Here is a 22,452-nt window from a genome sequence, read left to right as displayed (position 1 = left end):
ACACTCTTCTGCATTTTTCTTTTTTTTTCCACAGAGAAGTAAAGAAGAACGTCAAACTGAGGCGGCAGTCAGATTCTCAGGTCAGACTGAGTCAAATCAACCCAAAGAAGACTCTTAACAGCTGCTGCGGACTGTAAACGTCTGATATCGGTAGATACGAAGGAGCAGTGAGACCAAGTGATTTTTATTTTGTGACGAATAACCTAATTTTGTTATTTTTTAATCTTTAAAATATTTAAATCTCAAGCCTTAAATGTATTTTCATAAATAGTAATTCTCTGATCAAAATGAAGGTTTCTTTTACTGGAAAATTGCACATGTACAAATATAAATGCACGTCATGTAATGATTCTTATGTTTGTCTAAGGTTTTGTATTTATTTGGTAGTAAAGAAATGTTATGATAAATAAATAAGGAATATCGATGCCTCATTTCAGATTCAACATAAATATTTTAAATGGTTTTGCCCAACAGAAACAATTAGAACATCTTTTTAAATTAATGCACTTTTATCCCTTTGAAACACAGCTTCTGTGACAGAGGTGACTGGGTCTTGAAAAATACAAACACAAATATTTTTTTTGAAACATTTTTATTTTAAGCATCAGTGTAAGCGATATGCAGGTTTAACACCTTTACTTACTGAAGCAGAATTTCATTCATTTGTTTTATTGAAAGTGTTATTCGTTTACTAAAATTACTTTTTGTGGTTTGGTTACAGACTTTACAAAAGATCCACTATTTTTTTCTTTTTATTCTAATGTTTTTTTTTTCTTAGCCATGATACCAGAACATTTTCCAGGGCCCGTTTTTTATGACAAAAAGAAATTTAAATCCGTTTCCAAATAAAACAGATGTAACTGGAAAAATGACTGTTAGAAACTTCTGTCAAATCGATCAGCAGAAATCTCTTCTGCTGTTGTGAATACACCCGATGCTGCACTATTCTGGTTTTCATAAATACTTCACTCTTCAGTGACAACATTTTTCTACCATGTGAAACTCTCATAAATACAAGTTCAGGCTCTGGTGCTGCTGCAGTGCGTACCTTCTCATGAGTACCAACTCTTTTCAAATGAACTGACTAAAGAGGACTGTAGATCAAACTCTGCTCATTCAGATGATGATGATGATGGTGATTTTCAAAGTGTTACCAGCAGATGATTTCAGTGTCTTGCAGTTAGAACCACTGACGTCACTAAGCTTCCCAAGGCCACCACCAGAGCTCCGAGTAACAACTTCCAGGAAATTCCCTTAAATACCACAACAAAGACACAGAAGGCACAATCAAAATCTAATCTCATTATCAAAATGAAATTTACAGTATTGGTGATATTTCAGTGTTGGCTTACAGATGGTTTCTTCTTAGAAGGAATCAGAAAAGGTGTGATATTGTCTCCAAGCATCTCTGCAGGTTTGGCTTTCCATTCTTGGGTGTCTTTGCCTCCTGATTGCCTTTTAACAAGTTTAGATAACTCGACGTGGATCGCCTAAAGAAAAGGGCAAAGAGAAATCTTAAAGCATCCTGTTGAGAGAAAAAAAATAGCTTTCTGTATGTTGACGAGGAATGAAGCCTTTTATCCTGATGAAAAGGTAAAGCTGCAGTTTTTAAAATGTCCAGCAGGTGAGAGCAGAGGTCTGAAGTGAAAATCCTTCAAAAGCATTAACAACCAAAGCTAAAAAGAAGCCAACAAATCATAAAATCTTGATTTTCCTTTTTAAAATGCATCCCAAGTCTTTGCAAATACTTTCATTAGATTCATAATTACAGGCTGTCAACAAAAGCATTTGCAGCTGATAACGTTTCTTTTTGATCATCTACAGACTGCAGTGCAATCACTTTCTCACAGTGTGGCTAAATCAGGTTTCTCCGAAGTATTTTATTCAGCATTGAGAAAAGGGTGTAATTACCAAAGCAGCAGATATTTTTGTTTTGTCTAGACGAGACCAGACATATTTGTGGCAGCGTGCCCTATAGGTCAGGTCATTGTAATACTGGAAGCACTGTGTGGTAAACAGCTGATAGAATTATATTCCTCACACTTTCTTTTTCAAAATCACCCTGCTGTTCATCAAACAAGTGAACTAAAAAACCTCCATCGACCGAGATTATTGTTCATTTTTGTTGTGATGAACAGTTCTACTGACTAGTTATCTTAATTATACAGTGTGGAGAGTCTATATTTTAGTTGGAAAGGACGACTCAGTGTCTCTCTTACCTTCATTTTACTACTTTTAGAACGCATGGCTTCAGAGTGACAATATTTAGCTTGTGTGTGTTATTTTTACTGAGTTGGACGGACAACTCTGGGCACTGTGGTCACATCTGTAGACTGCCAGCTGTGCAGTTTGCCAGATCCTCTGTGGAGGATTTGGCAGATTAGACAAACCACACAAACAAGACAGAACAGACCTTCAGGAGTACATAAAGTCGTTCACTGGCACATCTCTTTTTTTTCTCAGGCTACTGTGTCAATAACTTTATCTTTAAACTCCAAACTTTCATTTTGAATATGAAGGGGTTTTCTTCAGCATTAGGATGTGATGTACACAGTTTCCTATAACTATTTTCTGTTAACTGAAAAGTTCATGCTTAAAAAAAAAATGAGAGAAACTGTGAACACTGAGATTTTTTTTTCTTACATTTTCTGACTATAGTTCTGCGGATTGGAATATTATGCCATATGCAGATTATAATTTATATAGTATTTATTCATGAACTGAATGAGGCATGCAGTCTGATGCACTCATGCATCAGATTTGATGCATAAATGAATATTTGGCTTAGTTTGGTTATATTTTTTTAGCCATGCTAGCAGCATTGCTGTATCAAAAAATCATCAACTGTTCAATGGGTTGCCATGAAATTCTGTGCAGACATTAGGGATGCACCGATCCACATTTTTTCCACTTCCGATCCGATCCTGATACCTGAATTTGGATATCTGCCGTTACCGATACTATTATTACCGGTTTATTTTCTTCCTGCTGTACCTAGAAGGGACATAAGTCTCTGAGTAATATATTGTTGGTGTGTGAATTACCAGTGTGACTTACCTGTCATGGTGTCCCGCTTTGGTTTATCATTTGTGTGTAAAAGTTAATAGCGCGACTGATGCTAATGCGCTAGCCCGTCAATTGGATTGTCCATATTGTGTTAGCATCGAGCTAATCGCTACTTATTAGACATTCATGGTCCCCAGAGGATGAAGCCTGCTGACTGTGGTGATCTGCTGACATTTCCTCTAACGCCACCATGATGTTGGCATTTGTGGTTTTAAATGAAATATGTTGACAACTACAAGAGCAGTTGCCAGGAGAATGTTGTAAAATACAAGTCCAGGCATGACTGTTTTTTTTTTAGCCTTGAAGTTCAAATTCTGCATTTGCTTTAAACCTTGTAATTCACAGGCAGACTTGGAAGAAACATGGAGAGTGGGATGGACCAGCTCATCCACATAATCTTACCTTGGTGGCCGGCTCTAGTTTCAAGGCCTTTTTTAGCACCTCCATTGCCTCTTTGTATTCACCCTTGTCTGACAGGAGCTGAAAGAGATTAGAAAATCTACAGTGTGAGCAGTGCTGGAAGGACCCATAAATCAAAACAGGCAGAGAACAGACAGCAATAATGAAGCTGCTATTTTTTCCTCAAAAATAATTAAATATAATCCCACTTTAAACAAATTGCTCTTCCTTACCAGGATTTTTTCCTGCAATAATCATTTATGGCTTGATAAAATCAAATGAGATGCTCCATGTTGTCTCTCAGTAATAACACCATGGGATGGGCCCTCACCTTTCCCGCCCTGAAGAGGGCTTTGACATTGTTCGGCTCGAGGATCAGAACATCCCGGCTGGTGTGCAGCGCTTCGTCGTACTGCTCCAGTTTGAGCTGAGAGGTGGCCAGGTTGTTCAAACACTTCACCCGGTAGTCCCTCACCTCTTCCTCTTCTGCCTCCATGCCGCCATCGCTACCATCTGTACAGAGACAGAGCCACACAGATGGTCACGTATGTTCTGATGTGGACATTTAAAGCCACGAGGAAAGTCTGACAGATGTTAGTTATCTAATCTGGCTTTAAATACTTGAAATAAATAACTGGACTTTGAAGGAGAAAGTCCCATCGCGTGTCATTATAAGGAGAGTTCAAGTTCTGTTTTTTTATTCAGATGGGTATTGTATTACTGTCCTTCCTCTAACAACTGAATGGTTTCATCATTAGCCCCCATACATGACCAGCTGAATACAGTGCTAATCCAAGTAAGGAGCACTTTTATTCTTGGCGCTGAGCATGATGGGTAATAAATGTTTGCAGCTCAGGGACGACATCTCTCATTTCTCAGATTTACGGTTGAATTCCAAAAGCAGATCCCACTTAGGACGCTGTCCCAAGTTGGATTCTGTACAGTGGTGTTAGCTGATTTGTTTTTTTGGTGAACTGGGGGCAGCAGAACAACAATGTAAACACAACACTGACATATTATCACATATGAAGTTGTGGCAAAACAGCCACACACATCCAAATGTTGTAGAGTTTCTGGCCACCTAATATTTTTCAGCAGTCACTCTCCTTTTAGCTCTGTCTTTGGTCTCTCACAAATCCTGAGGGAAGTATAAGGCCCTATCCCAAGTCCAGGTCTGTTGGAAGTTTTATTCCTCTCCACTGTCGCCAAGTGCTAGAGAGATGGTGGGAATTGTTGGGTTTCTCTCTATAATCTTGTAAGGTCTTAGCCTTACACTGCAAAGTGCCTTGAGGTAAGGTATGCTACGATTTGGCGATGTAAATAAAACTGAAATGAAAACTGAATTTATTTTTTAGCAGAAAACATCTGCGGCTGCAGCTGGAAACATGGTTAACGAGAGTTGCGAGCCAGAAAACAATCATGTTCAACAAGCGAAAAGTGTTAACATAAAAATATTGTTTAGTGCAGTTTTAAGCTCCAAGTCTACAAATCTCTTACTGAATCTGTTGCCTTTTCCTTTTTATGAGCAAAGGACAATATACAAAACATTTTGGTAGTCTTTAAGCTATATAGCACAGTAGCAAAAATGTAATTTATGAGACAAAATTTTAGTTTTGGTTCTCTGAATGTCACTATTAGATTTTTTTAATATTGGTTATTATTTGTTATTTAATTATTCATTCATCATTTAAATGCATTCAATGATTTTCTTACTTAACATAGAAACTTCACATACTTGTTTTTTCCAAAACTTTCCACGTGGTGAAGAAGCCAGTGAGCGGACACAGAGTTCAGCTTTCTTTTTTCTTTCTTTCTTCCTCTACTTTTTCTTTGTTTCTTTCTTTTCTTAATCCCCACACAATTTCATTTATTTGCTTCCATCAAGAAAGTTACCTGTAAAATTCTAGTTCAAAACCTGCAGAAACTGAGTGTGCATGTTGAATTGGACATGGTTACTACTTAATCGATAAGTGAGTGATTTACTTATCTCCAAGTGTTATGAATTGTATTTGAAAATTAAGTCTGATAGGCCCAAAAAAATGTTGGTGTCTCTGCTTCATTATGATTTTTTTTGGTCGTTTTCTCATCCACTTATTACATGATCTTGATTCCCTGATAAACTCCTCTCTTCAGTGCACCGGTCCACCATCATTGATACATTATGAATCAGTTCGTGTTTTTCTCCTCACTGACTTGTTCAGTCACATTTTCCTCCCGGGCCCACCCTGCCTCATCAATGATTAAAATGATTAAGAAGGTGGAAATAATATGAAAGTTGATCAACTTTGATTATGCAAAAGAATTAAGCAAAAAAATTGCATGTATGGTGGCCCTCTGCGCAGGTGGATGTGGCTCTGCATTGTGATGGCGTGATTAGTGTGATGGCAGACTGGAGGGGAGCACTAAACTGTTATGTCATTTTGTGCTGAGACTGATGTGGAAGTGTTTGTGTCTGAGGTCTCTATCAAATGCTGTGTTTTATGCTTCATGTGCCTGTGTGTGTGTGTGTGTGTCTGCAGATACCCGCACACTCTTATCTGTCCTATACTTTCATTTTCACCTTTTCCTGGGAAGATAATACTCACATCAACTACTATGACACATTCCTGGTAGAGCCGAGAGTATGGAAATATTTTCTATGAATAAATTCAGGTTTTGATGCTGGGTTACCTGAGCTGCGAGTGGTTAGCACATCCAGAGCCATACAATAGGCTCTGGCAGCCATGCTGTATTCCTCTCTCTGGAAATGAAAGTTTCCACGCTCTCGTTTCTGGTTGCCGATGCGAATGCGGTCTGCGATGGGCAGAGTTAATGGGTCTGGTTTCTCTCTAATATCCAGAAGCTGCAGCTGGTAGAGTAAAGGAGCCCAGGCTGGAATATCAGGCTCTCTGCACATGAACAAACATAAAAACAAACACAAATATAATATAAACAGAATATCATCACGGGACTGGGGAGTAAAAGAAAAAAAAGTCAAGAAGCACTTGTGTAAGAGTTTTTCCAGATGTCTTTTAAAATCCTCCAAAGAACACACTGATCTTTTGGAGGCTATTTAAATCAATCAAAAAAATCAATGTGTTTTCAAGTGATAAGCATCAGTTTCAAGAAAAGCAGAAACAAGCTAGACAACATCCTGCACACAAAACCAAAAGTTCTTTAGCTCCTGCATTTCATGTGATAGTCATGTTCAAAATAAAGTGCAGTGTTTAGGCTGACAGTGTCCTAAAATCATACTTTTATAAAAAGCATAATGCAAAATAGCTTTGCAACAATAGTCCAAAATTTTTCTATTTAAAATTTTTATTTCCAAGACCACCAGTGACTGTATGGGACACCAGAAACACTCTTTTCAGCCCCAAAGAATCTTTTTACACAGTTTGTTTAGAGTAAAATATCAAAACCAAACTCATCACTTTGCCTTGAACATTTGTCATTTCAAAAATAAAATAATAATTAAATGAATCAACTTTGATTACAAGTCAAATATTATTATTTTTGTGTTTTTGTCTCCATGGTTCCACATAGGCAGTAAACAACACAACACTTGCTTTGATCAACACGACACTGATTTTATCCATCACTGCCAGCAAACACGGTCTGCTGCTGCTCTGCGAACATGTATTACATTACTGCTCCCCGTTTCTTTACCATCCCAAACGTCTACAGCATTTTTCACATTATGTTCATCCACACAGTGATACAGGCGTGTAACGTAAGTAAAAAAGGGGTTATTTTTGCAGTGTAGTTCCCTCTGACATAGCACATTAAGAAAATACAACAACCTGTTGATGGATGTATGCACACATGTACCTTTCCCCTTATATACTGTATTCGAGGAATGTCCGTATTCATTTCTTTGAAGGGCTTTGATATTGGAATTTATTTCTAACAATGTTTGCAGTAATCTGTAACAACCCGTCTTGTGGTGTGTTTGAATCCATGTCATGAATAAAACAAACTGCAAGCAATTACATAAACTGGTCAAATGCAAGAAATATCAAAGTGTGAAGTGGCTAACTGTAACAAGACAGAATTATCTTCAGTTTTGTCAAATTACTTTGCTGTTTAATATTTTTTATGTTAAACAGTGTATGTTTGAAAACAAATTTGAATACGTTTGGCCTAATGTTTTAATATCTTTGATTAACTTATTTTTGTCTTCAACAAAACAGTTCAACCTAGAATGATTTCGTGTGCAGTAGATGCATTGGACTGCATTAGAAGCACTCTGAAAATAGTTAAGCACATTGTCACGTCAAGCTGAGCTTATATTCACCATCATTCAGTGTTAGCTGACAAGTCCAAACACCTGCAGGGCTACAGGTAATCTCACAGTTCATCATGTTTTGTTTTCTTTCTGAAAGAGGCAGAAATTGATTTTATTGGAAATTTTCCAATTTCTAATTAGAAAGTAAAACAGCAACAGTTTTTTTCTCATGTTCAGACATTAACAGTGTACATATCAAAAACTAAGAAAGCCTCGAGGAGGTTAAGTTCCTTGAAGTGGTGACTCAGATGAGCAGAAGAGTTTCTAATTTAATCTGAAGTTGAAGCTTTCCCATCAGGACAACTTTAAGGACTAATAGAAAAATTTTTATCCCACAGCACCACTGAATGCTTTGTCTTGTTTCACGGTCTCTTTTAAGGATTTTTCGTCAGACACACACAGACATAGTGTTCAAGGAAATAACACTTCGACATAAACACATAAAATTGTGATATCACAATACATAGTGCAAACCGAAGATACATAGTGTTTTTAAAAATATATTTATGTTTTTTTCACAAGCTTTGACAGCTGTGCTCTGTATAGATTAAATTTCACTGGATTCAACAGCTCACACACCGTAAAAGCAACACCTTTAAAGACGTCTGAGTGACTCCGGCTCATTTGAAGCAGACAAGAATTTGAAACTGGTATGAGCCTGTGAGCCGTCGTCGATGGCTTCATCTTACTCAAGAGTCATTCAGAAGGAAAGTTAATTTGGTTTTCAATCATCAGGCTCCTGTGACCACATGGCACACAATGGTCCATTATCAGTTTACTCTGCGGAGGCTGATTCCAAAGGTGTAAGCAAGTGAATGAATGCATGACAGTTGCATGACTACATTTGGAAAAGCTAATTTTGAAGTAGCCTACACAGATTCTAAAAAGACAATTGAAAAATACAGAAGACTGATGCTGTGTTTCATGTTTAATACATGAAACATACAGATAATATTAGTTCTTGTTTACTATCTTAAAACATAAGTGACTATACTACAAAATAAAGTGACTCTTTTCATCTTTAAAGAGGATTCTGACAGTTTAATGAGCTCAACAAAATAAAGATCTGAAAAGATCTAAGACAGAAGGAAATACAGTTTCCCCACAGACCTCACCCAGTGGCTGTTTGCTGCAAAGTGATAGTAGTGGGAGTTGTCTCACATCATGAATTATTTAAACTAGTTGTGTCAATGACACAATTTATGTCTGTCTAACAGAATTAGTTGTATACCCAGTTACTGTGAGGCTGTGTCAGCAGGTGGGATCGGATTACCCTTTCACCTCTCCTCTCTGGAGACCCCTTCCACTGTCACAGGAGTGTGAAACCAGCAGCTGAGCTGAGGCTTCAGAAACCTGAGCCGGATCCCTACGCTCAGGACTGCAGGAAGTGGCGTTTAGAGACTTTATCTGTCGGGGCTGTGAACAAGTAGATGCAGGTCTTTTGGAAACTGGTCTGAACTATTTTTGACAGCAGCGTTTAGTCCTGTCGGCTTGTTTTTGCATAACCACTGCATGTTTATGAGGATCAGAGACTTGTCAGCCGAGTTGTGTAACAAGCGTTCAAGAGCAGCAGAGATGAAGACAGTTGATTCATTTATGAGGAACATACAGCACATGGCTTGGGTTGCACTGGGTAATGTTAGTCTTTCTAAAACGGGCCTCATAGAGCTGACCATTAAGGACAGCTTCTTCTTTCCTGCTAATGTCATGCGTTTCACTAAGAATGTGACACCATCTGCAACTGATTCATGGCACAGTTTGCACAGTGCGTGAACATACTGTAGCTGTGTGTTGTCCTTGCACGCATACTTTTCTCTACTCTTATCTGAAAACATTACACAATATTCTGAAGACCGCATATTATGTAAGGGTGTACAGAGAATAACAATAACGCACACAGTGTCCTGCATGCTGTGCCCTACTAGTTCCTGGCTCCAGATTAAATGGAATTCACCCCTACAGACATTACTGAATAAATGGACTTACTAAAGTCACCACACTGTATTTACTTTTAAAATACTTTCACTAAGCATGATTTCTCTATCAGTGCAGACACAGTGGAATAAGAAATGTGAGTAATCTGGAAATGACACTGCCTTGGTATCATCCTAGTATTTTGTTAAGTCAGTGTTCATTGATAACGTCCCAGATACTGATTCCCGCTGCGTCTGTAAACACTCTCATTCACTATTCCCTACACAGTGATGGAGGAAATATTCAGACACATAAGTAACAGCAGGAATACAACAGTGCAAAAAATACTAATTAAATGGAATAGTGGAATAGAGTGGATCTTCAGGTGATAAAGAGGAAAATAAGGAATATATAAATGTTTAAACTTGAGCAAACAAGACCAAAAATCAATTTGAATTGTGGGATTGTTGGGAGAAAATAATCTGCAGGCGCTTTTTCCATTGTGCAAAGTTTTGTGGCAATATATGGTAAATCAATTTCACACTCGTGTGAAATGGCTGATGCTTCTGGAAACTCTTCAAAAGCATCTTTACATGAGATCAAAAGAATTGTTTATAATGTATACGTATATATCAACAACATAAAAACTGAAACACAGTATAAAGTATAAATGCAACAGGTTAAACAGATTTACTGTACGTGTCATTAAAGACAGGAAGAGAACAGGTTAATTAATTATATCAAACTCTCCAGTTCGATCAAACAGATGTCAGAATCGTGAGCTGAACCATGTTTGGTTTGTAAATAACTCTGCAGCAAAAAACCTTACTCATCCTGTCATTAGATATTGATCTTATTTTTATACAGAAGGAACATGCCCACTTTGCTGTTCATGACTCACACATTAGATGAGAAGTGATGAGTCATTTCTTATTAATCGATGCAGGTACAGCTGCTTCAGTGCGAACGAAATGTGCCAAAGTGCAAGTTAATGAATCCCAAATGATGTGTTGTCCTACAAAGGAAACAGAAGTTACACACACACATTGACTGCTCACTGCCGGACAAACAGCAATCCATCACATGCAGGATTCAACAAGTGACCTCTGAAGCATAATGTCATTAAGCTCAGCAGCTAATACAAAAAATAAAACAAAACAAAAAACACTACAGTATACAGAACACGAGGGGGAATAATGTGAAAAGCTGAGAACTGAGCTGCCATTGTCGCCATCATGAGAATCAAAATCAGCATGACCGACAAGCTGCCAAGAGTAATCTGAGAACGCAGCGCGCTGACAGATCTATAAGGTTTATGGTGTCATGTGGGTCACTGGCGATTAGCAGCACACTGGTTGGCTGCCGCACTGAGCTCAGCCAATGAGCCCCCAGGGTCTTATTAGTGCAAACAGGAAGCAGAGGCTGGTCAGCGGGGTGAGATGCTTCCACAAGATCCCAGTGAAACCTGAACCTGCAACTTTAGCCCAGGTAGATGGCCTAAAACCGAGCTGCAGAGCTGGCCTCCTCGCCTGCTCCTGTCAGCCTCTCTCTGCTGCTCTAGAAGACACTCCTACGCTCATCACACAGACAGAAACTTTAGTTTTTAACTACCCTGATAACAAGATGAGATGTGTCTGCAATGTATTGACCAATTGCATTAGGTGAGCACTTCACAGCAATTATTAAGAGCAGCATATGGTAGGTGAGAGAACAATTCCACTTTGTCTGCTGCCTACTGGAAATTAATTAGAATTTATCTCTGGAATTTAAAACAAATGACAGCAGAGAAAATAAATCTTGGGTGGTCACTGATGTCATTACTGTTTATCCTGAGGGGAGCATGAATGTGTGCAGCAATGCAGCCAATAGTTCCAGCCAGCACTATATGAGAAGTCTTGGGATCACCAAAATCATTAAAAATTCATCCTCTGAGGAACAAAAATGGCAAAATGTCCAGAATACAGATAAAACGCTTGTCAAGATATTCCAATGTGGACCAAAGTGGTGAACAGCCGACTGACCCCAGATCTAAAAATTGGTTTACTGGACAGAGAATGTTTAGAAAATACCCCCCTGATAATAACGTATATAGAGTTATCAAATGTTCTGCTTATCAAAGCATTAGCTTGAGAGCTGTTGTAGTTTTAGTTGGATACAAGAGCACCTCAATCTTTTCTCTGTTTCAAACTGTTTTACAGAGAATATGCCCAGCTAGTTTCCACCCGGCCCTAACCAGAGTAAAAGTCAGAGAGGGAGACAGAGAGAGGGGTTTTGGGCTGTGGCAGCAGGACAGAGCCTGAGGCCTGAACAGATCAGGGCTGAGCTGAGGGTTAAAGATGTGCAACGTTTGCTGAGGTAGCAACACTGACAGCACTGAGAGACAGAGACAGGTTCAGGTGTCTCATGTGTACAGACTGTCTCTGTCCACATTTATGGTAATGTTTACTGCAGGTCACCAAGGAAACCAGGTCTAACAATATACTTTCAAATAGCTGGTTAGTGGTTTTGATAGTCTTTCTGCATAAGATTCAAAGCTAGTTGTATATTGTGACAAAAATAATTTGTAATGCACAAATACATGTTAGATTTAGAATATAGAAATTATGTTTTTGAATTGAAACTTAAGTGTTTTGTTGGTGAGAGATCTGTCTCTGCTGGCGTCAGTCTGTTGTTTGATTTGAAGGTTTCTGCTTTATTTGCGAATCTGTACTATGGCTACCTTTCTTTGTTACCAGCCGAGAGTTGGATTTGATATGAAGCTGGGGCCAGCAGCTGGTCAGCTTAGCTTAGCATAAAGACTAGAAACAGGAGGAAATCGCAAGCCTGACTCTGTCCAAAAGTAACAAAATCTGCCTAGCAGCACCTCTGAAGCTCACTAACTAACCTCTGTAATCTGCACAAAGCATAAAAACAGCAAGGTGTGATTTTATCAGTGGTTACGTGCTGGACTTTTCTAAGGCGACTGTGTTAACTTCCTGGAGTCCTATTGTCACCATTAGGTCGAACAGACTTGAGCCTGGTATTAATCTTCTAAAAGTAACTCAACTAAGCAAATTTACCAAAATGTTAAACTTTCCTTTGAGAGTTCTTATATTTATAAGTCAACTTACAAATGTTTATTTTTCTGGCTACAGCACAAGAAGATGACATTTCTCTGCTGGGTTGGTTGTTTGCCAGCCATGGGAAGCAGTTATCCATGAGCACACCACCAGGTCTATTTTATTTGCTGAAAATTGGCTTAAGAGGTGTAGCACCAGCTTAGACATAATATGTAACTCTAAAATAAAACAATAGAAAGTTTGATCATTCATCAAATTGAAAGTCTGATGATTGATTGATAAGATTTTCAATCAATCAAACATCTTGTCTTCAGAGGTATCGTCTTTCAAATTTTACTGTGACCCTCTTAACAACTTCAATCACAAATAGCAACTTAAACAACAGGAATTCAACAGTCTGATCTGCATTTAATGAGCACACTGACTGATTCTTGCCCAGCACTGTTTTCATTGTCTGACATTTGTGTGACGTGGTTGTATGTCTGAGAATTGTATAATGTAATTAGGAGCATGTGTGTGGAAAAAAAAAAGGTTTTACATGTTCGGCCCACAATGAGTTTGATAACACAATGACAATGATGCGGTCACAGTGCTGGACCAATATTATCCATTGGAAAAAAATGCATGTGAGCCACTTGTCAGCGCAAACAAAAGTCTACATTTTTCAGCTTAAGAGCACATGTGCTCCTTGGCACAACGTGTCAAACATCAAGCCCTGTATTGTGATTGTTAACAGATCAGATTGAGAGAGGAATGTTTCCACTCTTCTTGTGTTCGTATGAATGATGTGATAAGGAGGACTAGGTTTTCCCTCCTGTGTTATGGGAAGTTATGCATTCATTATAAACTTCCTCATTAAGATGATAGCGTGGCTGACTCACCCGTTTATCTGTCATGCAGACCCCACAAAGGGAAAGGAAAAACTCCCTCAGAGGGAAAACAGTGGTCACTTTGACGTCATGCACTCACGCATTTTAAATGATGGAAAGGCCAGCCACGTACCTCATGCTGGTTTCTATGGTTACAACCTCAGATAGTACACCAATATACCGTAATAAATGTGGTGTGCAGCTTGTATGATAATACAAAAGAGGATTTATGAGGTTGTTTATTTTTTACAGCGGTGAAAACAGGTCTGCTGCTGCTGTCGTTCAGTCTTGTGCCTGTTTTGACTCTTGGATGGACACACGGCACCAATACAGCCGTGCAAAGGAGCTTAGCTTTAATCCTGGCACTGGTGAGACGTCACAGCTGTTTTTCCTCGCCTGCTGCCATACTAGTTAATTTGGAGCAAAACAGCCTCTATTACAGTCGGAGATCTAGAAACTAACAGTGTAAGGCCTTTCAGCTGCTGCCTTGCCATGTGCTTTCCTCTCCTGTTTGTTTTTATTTCCTCCTGCAGCAATGAGCCAATGAAACTGTGCTTGCAGGGATCAAGGGCAGCTACTGCCTACATCCTGGCTGTTGAGCTCCTCAAAAGTCCCCATGTAATCTACCACAGATTTCCTTAGCCTGTTAAAATGAATCCAATCTCAACCCCAGGCTACCTGCAGGGCAAATAGTAGCTTTTTAATAGCAGGGATGTGTAGTTGCGCGGCCATTTCAGAGCAACTCGTGAGGATCATTTGGTTACACAACTTTATTAAACCAGCTCTGGGTAGAGAAAGTACAGTACATGCAGTTGTTATCTGCACTAGGAAGAGCGAGTGCCAGTAACAGTGCCTCAAGTAAATGGGACTGTTAGAGACATAAATCTGCGAATATAGAAAAGCCTCATAGATTCATAGACTTTTTCCTGTGAGGCCCAGTTGTTTGTGTGTATGCTTAAGGTCAGCGATATGTGTTGAGTGCATTTCCTTGTTCATAAACTATCTACACATCTGATTTTTAAAAATTGTTCAAAACCAACATTGTTTACATCCCTTTTGCTCCTGCATTGCTAGATTTCTTGACATATTACCACCTCAGTGAGTAAGACCAGCATGAAAATGTCATCTGGACTGTTCATGAGGCCCACCCACCCCACTTTATGTGTGAGTACATATGCATCCCGCAGACAATACCACTGCTCATCAAAATATTGCTCCTCACAGTATTACTAGTGGTTAGATTATACTCAGTTTCACATTTGATTCTTAGCTTTGATGGAATCACTATCACACGCAGTGTCATCCTTAAAACACACAGGCTAGCAGTATCCAAATACACAAATGCCTGCTTGGTTGGCATTTATGCTGGAAAATCCTGTGGTTTTTTTTTTTTGTTTTTTTTTTTTGGTTGTTGTTTTTGCAAGAGCCCCCTGCATTGACACCCTTGGTGAGTTGCCAGACTGGCCTCATTCAAATGAATGAGCAGGCTGTGTTTTTTTCCCCCACACAGAGTCAACGTAAGCTTGAAAGTGACCTTAGAGATACTATATTTCTGGAAACCTAACTAATGTCTAACACTTACTCAGATTTCAGCTCAAGTTTCATTTCAACCAACTCCTAAGAAAACTATCTGGGTCTCCACCTTACTAAATATTATTCTTTCTTCAGCAACCATTTGATTACTTCATCTATTTGCTATTTCATACTAAGGATGTAGCAGAAACTGTCTAATGAGAGCTATCAGACACAACCATACAACCCATGTGCAGACAAAGAGCCAAAACAATGAGCTAAAAGCAGCTAAAATCTGTGTAGAGTTGGTGGCTATTTCTTGCAGCTTCAGCACAGTGAATGAGTCTTGATGTGTCTTGATGGAGCTTAAAACAATAAATACTAACACCACACTGCACACGCTCAGTAATAAGTATGGACAGGATAAAGGTGTTCATCACATCAAACTTGTTTTTATCAAATCATTCATGATGTTTCATATCACATCAAATTAAAATTTGAGAGCAAATTTATAAATTGTCAAATTATAATAGTCAATGTCAATGAATGAATGAGGAAAGTTCAAAGCTTTTAAACAAAATAACACCATTACTCTGACTCACAGGTGAGCAGGATAAGTTTCAGTTTCTACCTTATGCAATGATCTGAAATCTCTCACAGGTTTGGGCTCTGAGGTTTGGCAGAATCCAAATAAATAATTCCTCACAAAAAATTTCAAAGCTTTTGGTCTGTGTTAGAGTGGATGAGTGTAATCTAACACAGAAATATATCACCAGGGGTCATCATATACTATATCAGCCTCGCAGTTATCAGTAGAAGGTATCTTCTCCCAAGATTGACCCTAAATATATAATCAATCAATATGAATGAGCAGACGTCTCTTGGGGTGTGCATGGTGTGGTCAAGAGGCAGTTTCTCATGCAGCCTCAGGGAGTGAGGTTTAGTTTCAGTGGATTTTCTGAGAGGTAAATGTGAAGTTGCAGTTAACAGCAATGACAGCTCGATTCTTTCTTTGAACCGATGTTATGTCTACTGATTATATAAAACGAATCTGTGCCAGTTTTGGATTTCACTTTTGAACTTCAAAGCTTTCTAAGTTACGACAAATTCGGAGTGAGGAGCCAAAAATCCTGCTCTTTGAAAGATAAAAGTCCTCCTCTTCCATTACTGCTATACTTCACATAAATGTCTGCCTACTTCAGTGGACATATGAATCCATGAATGCTGTGAGAGTATTTCATGCTTTCTGTTTAAATGAGCAATTCAAAGATTTGTTTTTTTCCCCAACAGAGTGTGATTTGGGCATAAAATAAAGCTGAAATATTAATTATCTTTATACAAGGTTGCTGTTTGCCTCCCTCTGTGGTTGTGAACATTAAAGTGTGTGACCACAAGCTGCTCGTTGCTTTATGTATGATATTCTGGTAGAGAAATAAATGTCATAAAGAGATATTGATCAGAAATTAATTTCCCTTCTAAGTCCAAGCTGTCACACATGCATGTGCTGCAACCAGATAACTCCCACTGAGAAAATGTCACAGTTTCTGGCATATCATTTTGCAAATTGGGCGCATAACAAATGGCCAGCAGTTATCATGCTCCCTGACTGATTATTAAATGAGATTTAGCTTTAAAGCAGCAGATGCTGCATATGTGCACCTGAACAGCTACACCCAGCCTTCAAGCCTTTAATGTTGGACATACGTGATGTGTACATGTTGCACCAGTGGTGCAGTGTGTATACCTGAAAAAAAAACATTATCACTATCATTCACTGTCGCCCTCCTGTCATATCGCTGCCCAGGAGAAATATGACTGCCTCAGTGAGTGTTAGTCTGTAATCTAACCAAATAAAGATCCAGCTTCCTTTCAGCAGCAGCCAGGTCTGCCTCCCTGTGCAGCCTGTGAATCAATAGCAGCTCACTGAACTCCTGACTTATTAGTCAGGTTGTCACACAGGAGCAGCTGGCTGAGTAAAGCAAATGTAGCAGGGCCATTAGCACTATCCTTTAGTCTCTTTCTGAGACCTAGAGCATCAATCACGAGTCAAACAGCCACATTTCTTAAGAGGAGGGGCTTGACTTTACTTGACCAGAGCCAGTGGCAATGGCATAGGTCACTCTCATCACAGAGAGCTTGGAAAGCAAACACAGAGAGCCAGTTCACAAGGCATTTCAGACTGTTTTTTGCTAATGTTATAATGGCAAGCTGATGTGTTTTGTTGGACTGATAATAAGGTGTTTTTTCTATACATGAGCTCACTTGTTGTCCGTCACCATCTGGAATGACAATATGAAACATTACCACAGTGCAACTAATCCCATCAGTGCTATCAAACAACTGAGATCTACTTCGTTAATCCCTAAAGCTTAAGCACTGCACATCTGATTTTGATTTTGTAGTGAGGATGTCAGTGGGAGTCTGCCAGTCATTAACTCTGAGAGGAATATTTTGAAAGTCTATGGGTGTGTGTGTGTGTGCCTGTGATTATCTGCTGCAGACGATTGATGACGAAGTACTGACGTCTCAGCGAGATGAGTCACGCTCCACGTCCTCACTGACGGTACCTCTTCATCCCCCTAACACACATACACGTGCTCATGCACACAAACACACACCAGTGCCACTTGTCACTCTGCTACACATTCCCTTGCTCCGGGCTCGAAGGCAGCACCTGTCACCTCACATCCCTCCACAGCAGCAGGATGACACTGCTCTATAGACACATAAGCTTATTTGCTCAGATACTGTGTTTTCTCTATTTCTGCCTCATCCTATATGTACATGATACATATAGGATGTTAACCTGTAGATACAGACCTACTGCAAACGTGTGCACAATGTGTCAGTGTCAGTGAGTAGCAGCCTGCCCTTCCACCACCCCATCTGCTTCCATTCTGCTGGAGTTACAAATGAGCAAAATGTATGAAGTGGCTTCATGAGTTGCCCGGCAACTCCATGTCTGTTATCACCGAACAGTCTGTCCGAGCTTACGTTCTGGGTAAGTTGCATTCTTTTGTAGTTTGAAATGTGTATCTAAAATTGTAAATTCATAATAACAAGTGATTTAAGTGAACCACGACTGGGTGGTCCTGGAAGTCAAAGAATCCCAGAAACAGCGCCTGTGTTTTTAACAAGGACAAGGGGGCGATTGAAAGCAGCTATGAATACAAAGCAACGGGCACATAATGAAGGAGAGTAAAGGCCAGCCTAGGCTCAAAACAATCCAGTGCGTACAACATAAGCAAAAGTGTTTATAGCTGTTCTGAATGGCCACACTCGAAGTCAAGGTGAACAGCCTGCTGCCATGGAGAATGTAATAAACTTTCAAATTTGGAAAATGGCACATATGACGACAATCTTCCCTTTGTTTCACTCGTACATATGAAAAGTGACAGAACTGGTTGTGTGAAGAATGAAAAAAAAAAGAGTTTGACAGAGAAGCTTGAAACCTGCCTACAGTCTCACCGCTGCACACCTGGCCAATCACTGCATGAAGATGGCGTGACTGTTAGATTGCTAGAGTCTGAAAGTTCTGAAAGATTTTGCTGTCAGAAAAGTGTGTGGGCTTCAGATGCTGCTTGACAATCCAACACCCTTTGCAAGGTTACAAGATTTGTTTGCAGAGAGTGATGTTATATTTTAATTCGAAATTTATATTTTCAAGACAGACACAATCAGCTAATAGTGCACAGCACAGTGTGTGCTTTACTGTAAACAAGAGCACATTAGGTTACATTTGAAACCACTTCTGTGCAGCCAACTATTCTTTTTCATGGCCCTCTAATCTCTCTCTCCCTCTCTGGCTGTGTGTAGAGTGCACAGCAGGCATGGGTGATTTAAAAAAGAGCATCTGACATGGGTAGGAAAACTGCTGGTGGTAGGGCCAAAGTGCCATCTCCCTTGTGTCTCTCCCATGTGTCCCTCTTGAATGCCATGCTCCGGAAAACAGACTCTGTAGCAACATCATGGTTATACAACACAGCACAGCTAGCAGCATGGTGGACGAGAGATGATGTCAGTGAAGCATGACCGTGGTGTGAGTGTTCCAGCACAGACAGCACGTTTTGACACCAGCTTATGAGAGTTACATATCAGAGGTGATGGTAGGACAGCAGGTACAGATGTCAGCCTTTTTTGACATGGAGCCTAACAAGATAATGGATCATCTGTTTTTTTTTTACAGTGATTTTTATTTTTATATTTTTAAAACATCTCGGAGGAGAAATCTAGTCGGTCTACATTTTTTTGGGAACAAACAATTATTTTAAGACCAACAGGTGTGATCAAGGACACCTGATAAAAAAAAGATAAGAATGAGCTGGAAAAAAGTCATCATCTCATTCTCTAGGGCGTATTTTTTTCCACAATGGGTGCCTTGAGGACAGGCCAAGTGGTTCAGTTCCATTTATAATACATTTTTAATTACTTTTCACTACATTACATTTATACTAACTATGTTGTACATATACAAATCTGGGCAATAAGCAATGAATACCAGAATTACCATATGAACCCTGTTAAATGTGCTGTTACGTGCAGCCAGTGACATCACACATTGTCTGGCTCAAGATAATGCCATGAAAACTATGTTGTTTAACTGCCTGGGAACCACTGCTGTAAGGTACACATTACCCAATATGTTGTAAAACATGTAGAAGAGAGTGTAAACAAGCGTGAAGGGTGGCCCAAAACTAATATTCCTATTCAACACAGAAGAGACACAAGATTTCATTCCTGGTGGCGGTACCTCGCTTGGTGCGCTCTAACATAAATGATTTGCTGTGCTCGCAGGTGGGAAGCTCATAAGGCTCCTCCCCATTACTCTTGTAACCCTCTAGGTCAGGGGTGTCCAAACTGTTCCACAAAGGGCCGTGTGGCTGCAGGTTTTTGTTCCAACTAAGCACCGGCACACCAGACTTGACTCAGTTAATCAACTGATCTCAGTCTTCAGACTGCTGATTGGTCAAACTGTGTGCTCTTCATTGGTTGGAACAAAAACCTGCAGCCACATAGCCCTTTGTGGAACAGTTTGGACACCTCTGAAAGGGCTGGCAAAACTTTGTGTCATGGAGGGAGGAACAGTTCAACATCTGGGAAACAAGCTAATCCACTTTCTTGTCATGAGCTGGATGAGAAGATTGATTCCATTCTTGTGTATGTAAAGTAAATATGAAGCTACAGTACTGCCAGAGGATTAGCTTAGCTTAGCACAATGATTGGAAAACAGGAGGAAACAGCTAGCCTGGCTCTGTCCACCAATACCAAACCCATCTACCTGCACCTCTAAAGCTCACTAATGAACACAAAATATCTTGTTTTTTTAATCAGTACAAACAGTAAAGACATGTTGTGGTTTTATAAGTGGGGGGGGGGGGGTTATGTGTGGGAATATTTCTTTGCTGGTTGTCTGACTGCCTCTCATTAATGACAAGACTCTCTAACAAGAAAGTGAATAAATATATTTCCCAAAATGATGAACTATCCCTCTGAGAACAGCATCAACATCATGCTCAGGGTGTTGGTTGGCAAGCCCTGGCCACTACACAGGTTTGGCCTTTTCCACAGACTGTTAGAAAGGCATAGATTATTATATGTGCACATTTTAATATACATACACCTAAGCAAAACACTGTGAAACAGAATAAAGGGCTTAATGAAAAAGACATTACAGTGATTTGATGGTATACCAATGTGCTGCCATGGTGTTTATTTAAATCTTGTGGGTTATTTCTGTACTCCCATACCTTTAACTGCCTTTTACTCTGGACCTGTTATAGCTGAAGTTGAGTTTTTACTGTGGTGGTTTCATGTAGGTTTTGTTGGTGTGTCAGTCACACTGGATATCAGGAAATGGCTTGTATTTTGTTGACCAATATCCTGTTTGCTCTTGTCTGCTGTGTTTGGTAGCTGTGTGGAAAGAGCTCTTTCGTGAACCTTCTGTAAATTGAGAATATTGTGGGTTTTAATTGTTTTGTAATCGCACCTCGTCCTTCTTGTGAAAACATACTGTACCAACACTGGTTAACTTCACCAATGACAATAGAGTTAAAGGGGAAGAGGACTGCAGTGCAATTTGGCATTATAAATTGGGAGAAAACAAAGGCCAAAAAAAAAAATCAGCAAAAACAAATAAAAATTGAAGCTCTACACAGTGTGGTATTCATATAACACAAAGCCAACTTTAAGCCACCAGCCACCAAGTATTATCTGCTCTAAAAATACTCTATCTACCTAAAATTTAATAAAAGCACATTTCAGTTGAAGAGATTTACTGTCCCCCTAAATATGCCCCAACCACAGAAAGCAGAAGTAGATGTAACTGTGGGCAGCGCTATATTACAACCAAGGCTGTGTCGATGAAAGAGATAAGCCTGCTAGCAGTAGGGGAAAAAGGTAAACATCCAGGGAGATTAGATGAGGGACATGCACAGTTCAAACACTGGTCTGAGTGGCAAAATACTGCAGCGGCGCCAAAACAACCTATCATCTAGTTTTCAGTGGTAAAACAAAGAGTCTGTTCTTGTTCAGATTTAATTTATACATTTCTTTTTCAGCTGAAGGTCAACACAAGAAGCTTCGAATTCATGTGGCAGTGGTAGTGGCAAACAGAAGACTGCATGGTTGAGGGCTAACCCTGATCTTATCTGGAGCGTGCTACAGCTGTCGGTGATGGCTGGTCTGCTCCTGCAGCGTAAGGTCTGGGTGTGGTTTCTGGTCAGCCTGCTGTGTATGTACAGGGAAAGAGACACACAGATCCCAAAAGCTACAGTCAAACTTGTTCAGGTCACATGACTGTAGAGCCAAAAGTTCAGTTCTTGCTGTAATCCTTCACTGATGACAAACAGTAAAACAAAGAAACATGTTGTTCATACTGGTGTCATTTTTACCAGACTGGCAATTGCTTGCCTAAGTAATTTTGTACTGAGAGGAAACACGAGTGTGGAGAAGAATGGTTTAGATTCACTGTCGTGTTTTCCACAGAGGAGCGTCTCAAAGGTCACATTATTCATTTGACCCAGGTGGTTCTGCAGAGTGAGTCACACTACCTTCAGCACAAGAGGAACTCCACCTCGCCGATTTTCTGAGTGGACAACATGCTTACGTATCTGGAGACAGGGGGAGGAGGGACTGGTGTGCATAAAAGTGACAGATACCAGCACAACTCTGTGGTGAGTGAGTCACTGTACCTGTCTACTGGCAAGTGCCTGATGTAATGAAAAGCAGAACTGCCAGTTCTTGGCTGTGTCATGTTACACTGGGTGATAAAAAGAAGAGAGGTTGGTTTGCAAAGAAGAGGAAGAAACACAACAATAATCACAGGTTGACCTAACACCCTATATTTTAATTAAACCCACACTAGAGA

At 39.7% G+C, this 22,452-nt stretch overlaps 2 protein-coding genes across 5 annotated transcripts in view; one reads left to right on the top strand and one right to left on the bottom strand.

The window, feature by feature from the left end:
• Nucleotides 1-756, top strand: part of zgc:162879 (ras and EF-hand domain-containing protein) — a 34,782-nt gene extending 34,026 nt beyond the window's left edge. Inside the window, exon 17 of one of the 2 annotated variants that reach the window (XM_041037525.1) lies at nt 35-756. In XM_041037525.1, the coding sequence (XP_040893459.1) occupies nt 35-137 (103 nt within the window). In that variant the 3' untranslated portion in view covers nt 138-756. The remainder of the gene's footprint in view (nt 1-34) is intronic. The other variant, XM_041037524.1, reaches the window with a different exon arrangement.
• fkbp16 (FKBP prolyl isomerase 16) overlaps nt 723-22,452 on the bottom strand; it is a 62,896-nt gene continuing 41,166 nt past the window's right edge. For all 3 annotated transcript variants that reach the window (XM_041037527.1, XM_041037528.1, XM_041037530.1), the window contains 5 exons: nt 6,136-6,353; nt 3,797-3,978; nt 3,469-3,546; nt 1,353-1,490; nt 723-1,253 (listed from right to left, as the gene is read on the bottom strand). In XM_041037527.1, coding sequence (XP_040893461.1) covers nt 1,167-1,253; nt 1,353-1,490; nt 3,469-3,546; nt 3,797-3,978; nt 6,136-6,353 — 703 coding nt within the window. In that variant the 3' untranslated portion in view covers nt 723-1,166. The remainder of the gene's footprint in view (nt 1,254-1,352; nt 1,491-3,468; nt 3,547-3,796; nt 3,979-6,135; nt 6,354-22,452) is intronic.

The sequence above is a fragment of the Toxotes jaculatrix genome, chromosome 5, assembly GCF_017976425.1.
Source record: "Toxotes jaculatrix isolate fToxJac2 chromosome 5, fToxJac2.pri, whole genome shotgun sequence".
Classification (NCBI taxonomy): Eukaryota; Metazoa; Chordata; class Actinopteri; family Toxotidae; genus Toxotes; species Toxotes jaculatrix.
Note: the sequence above shows the minus strand (reverse complement) of the source record. Positions and strands in the feature narration are given on the sequence as shown.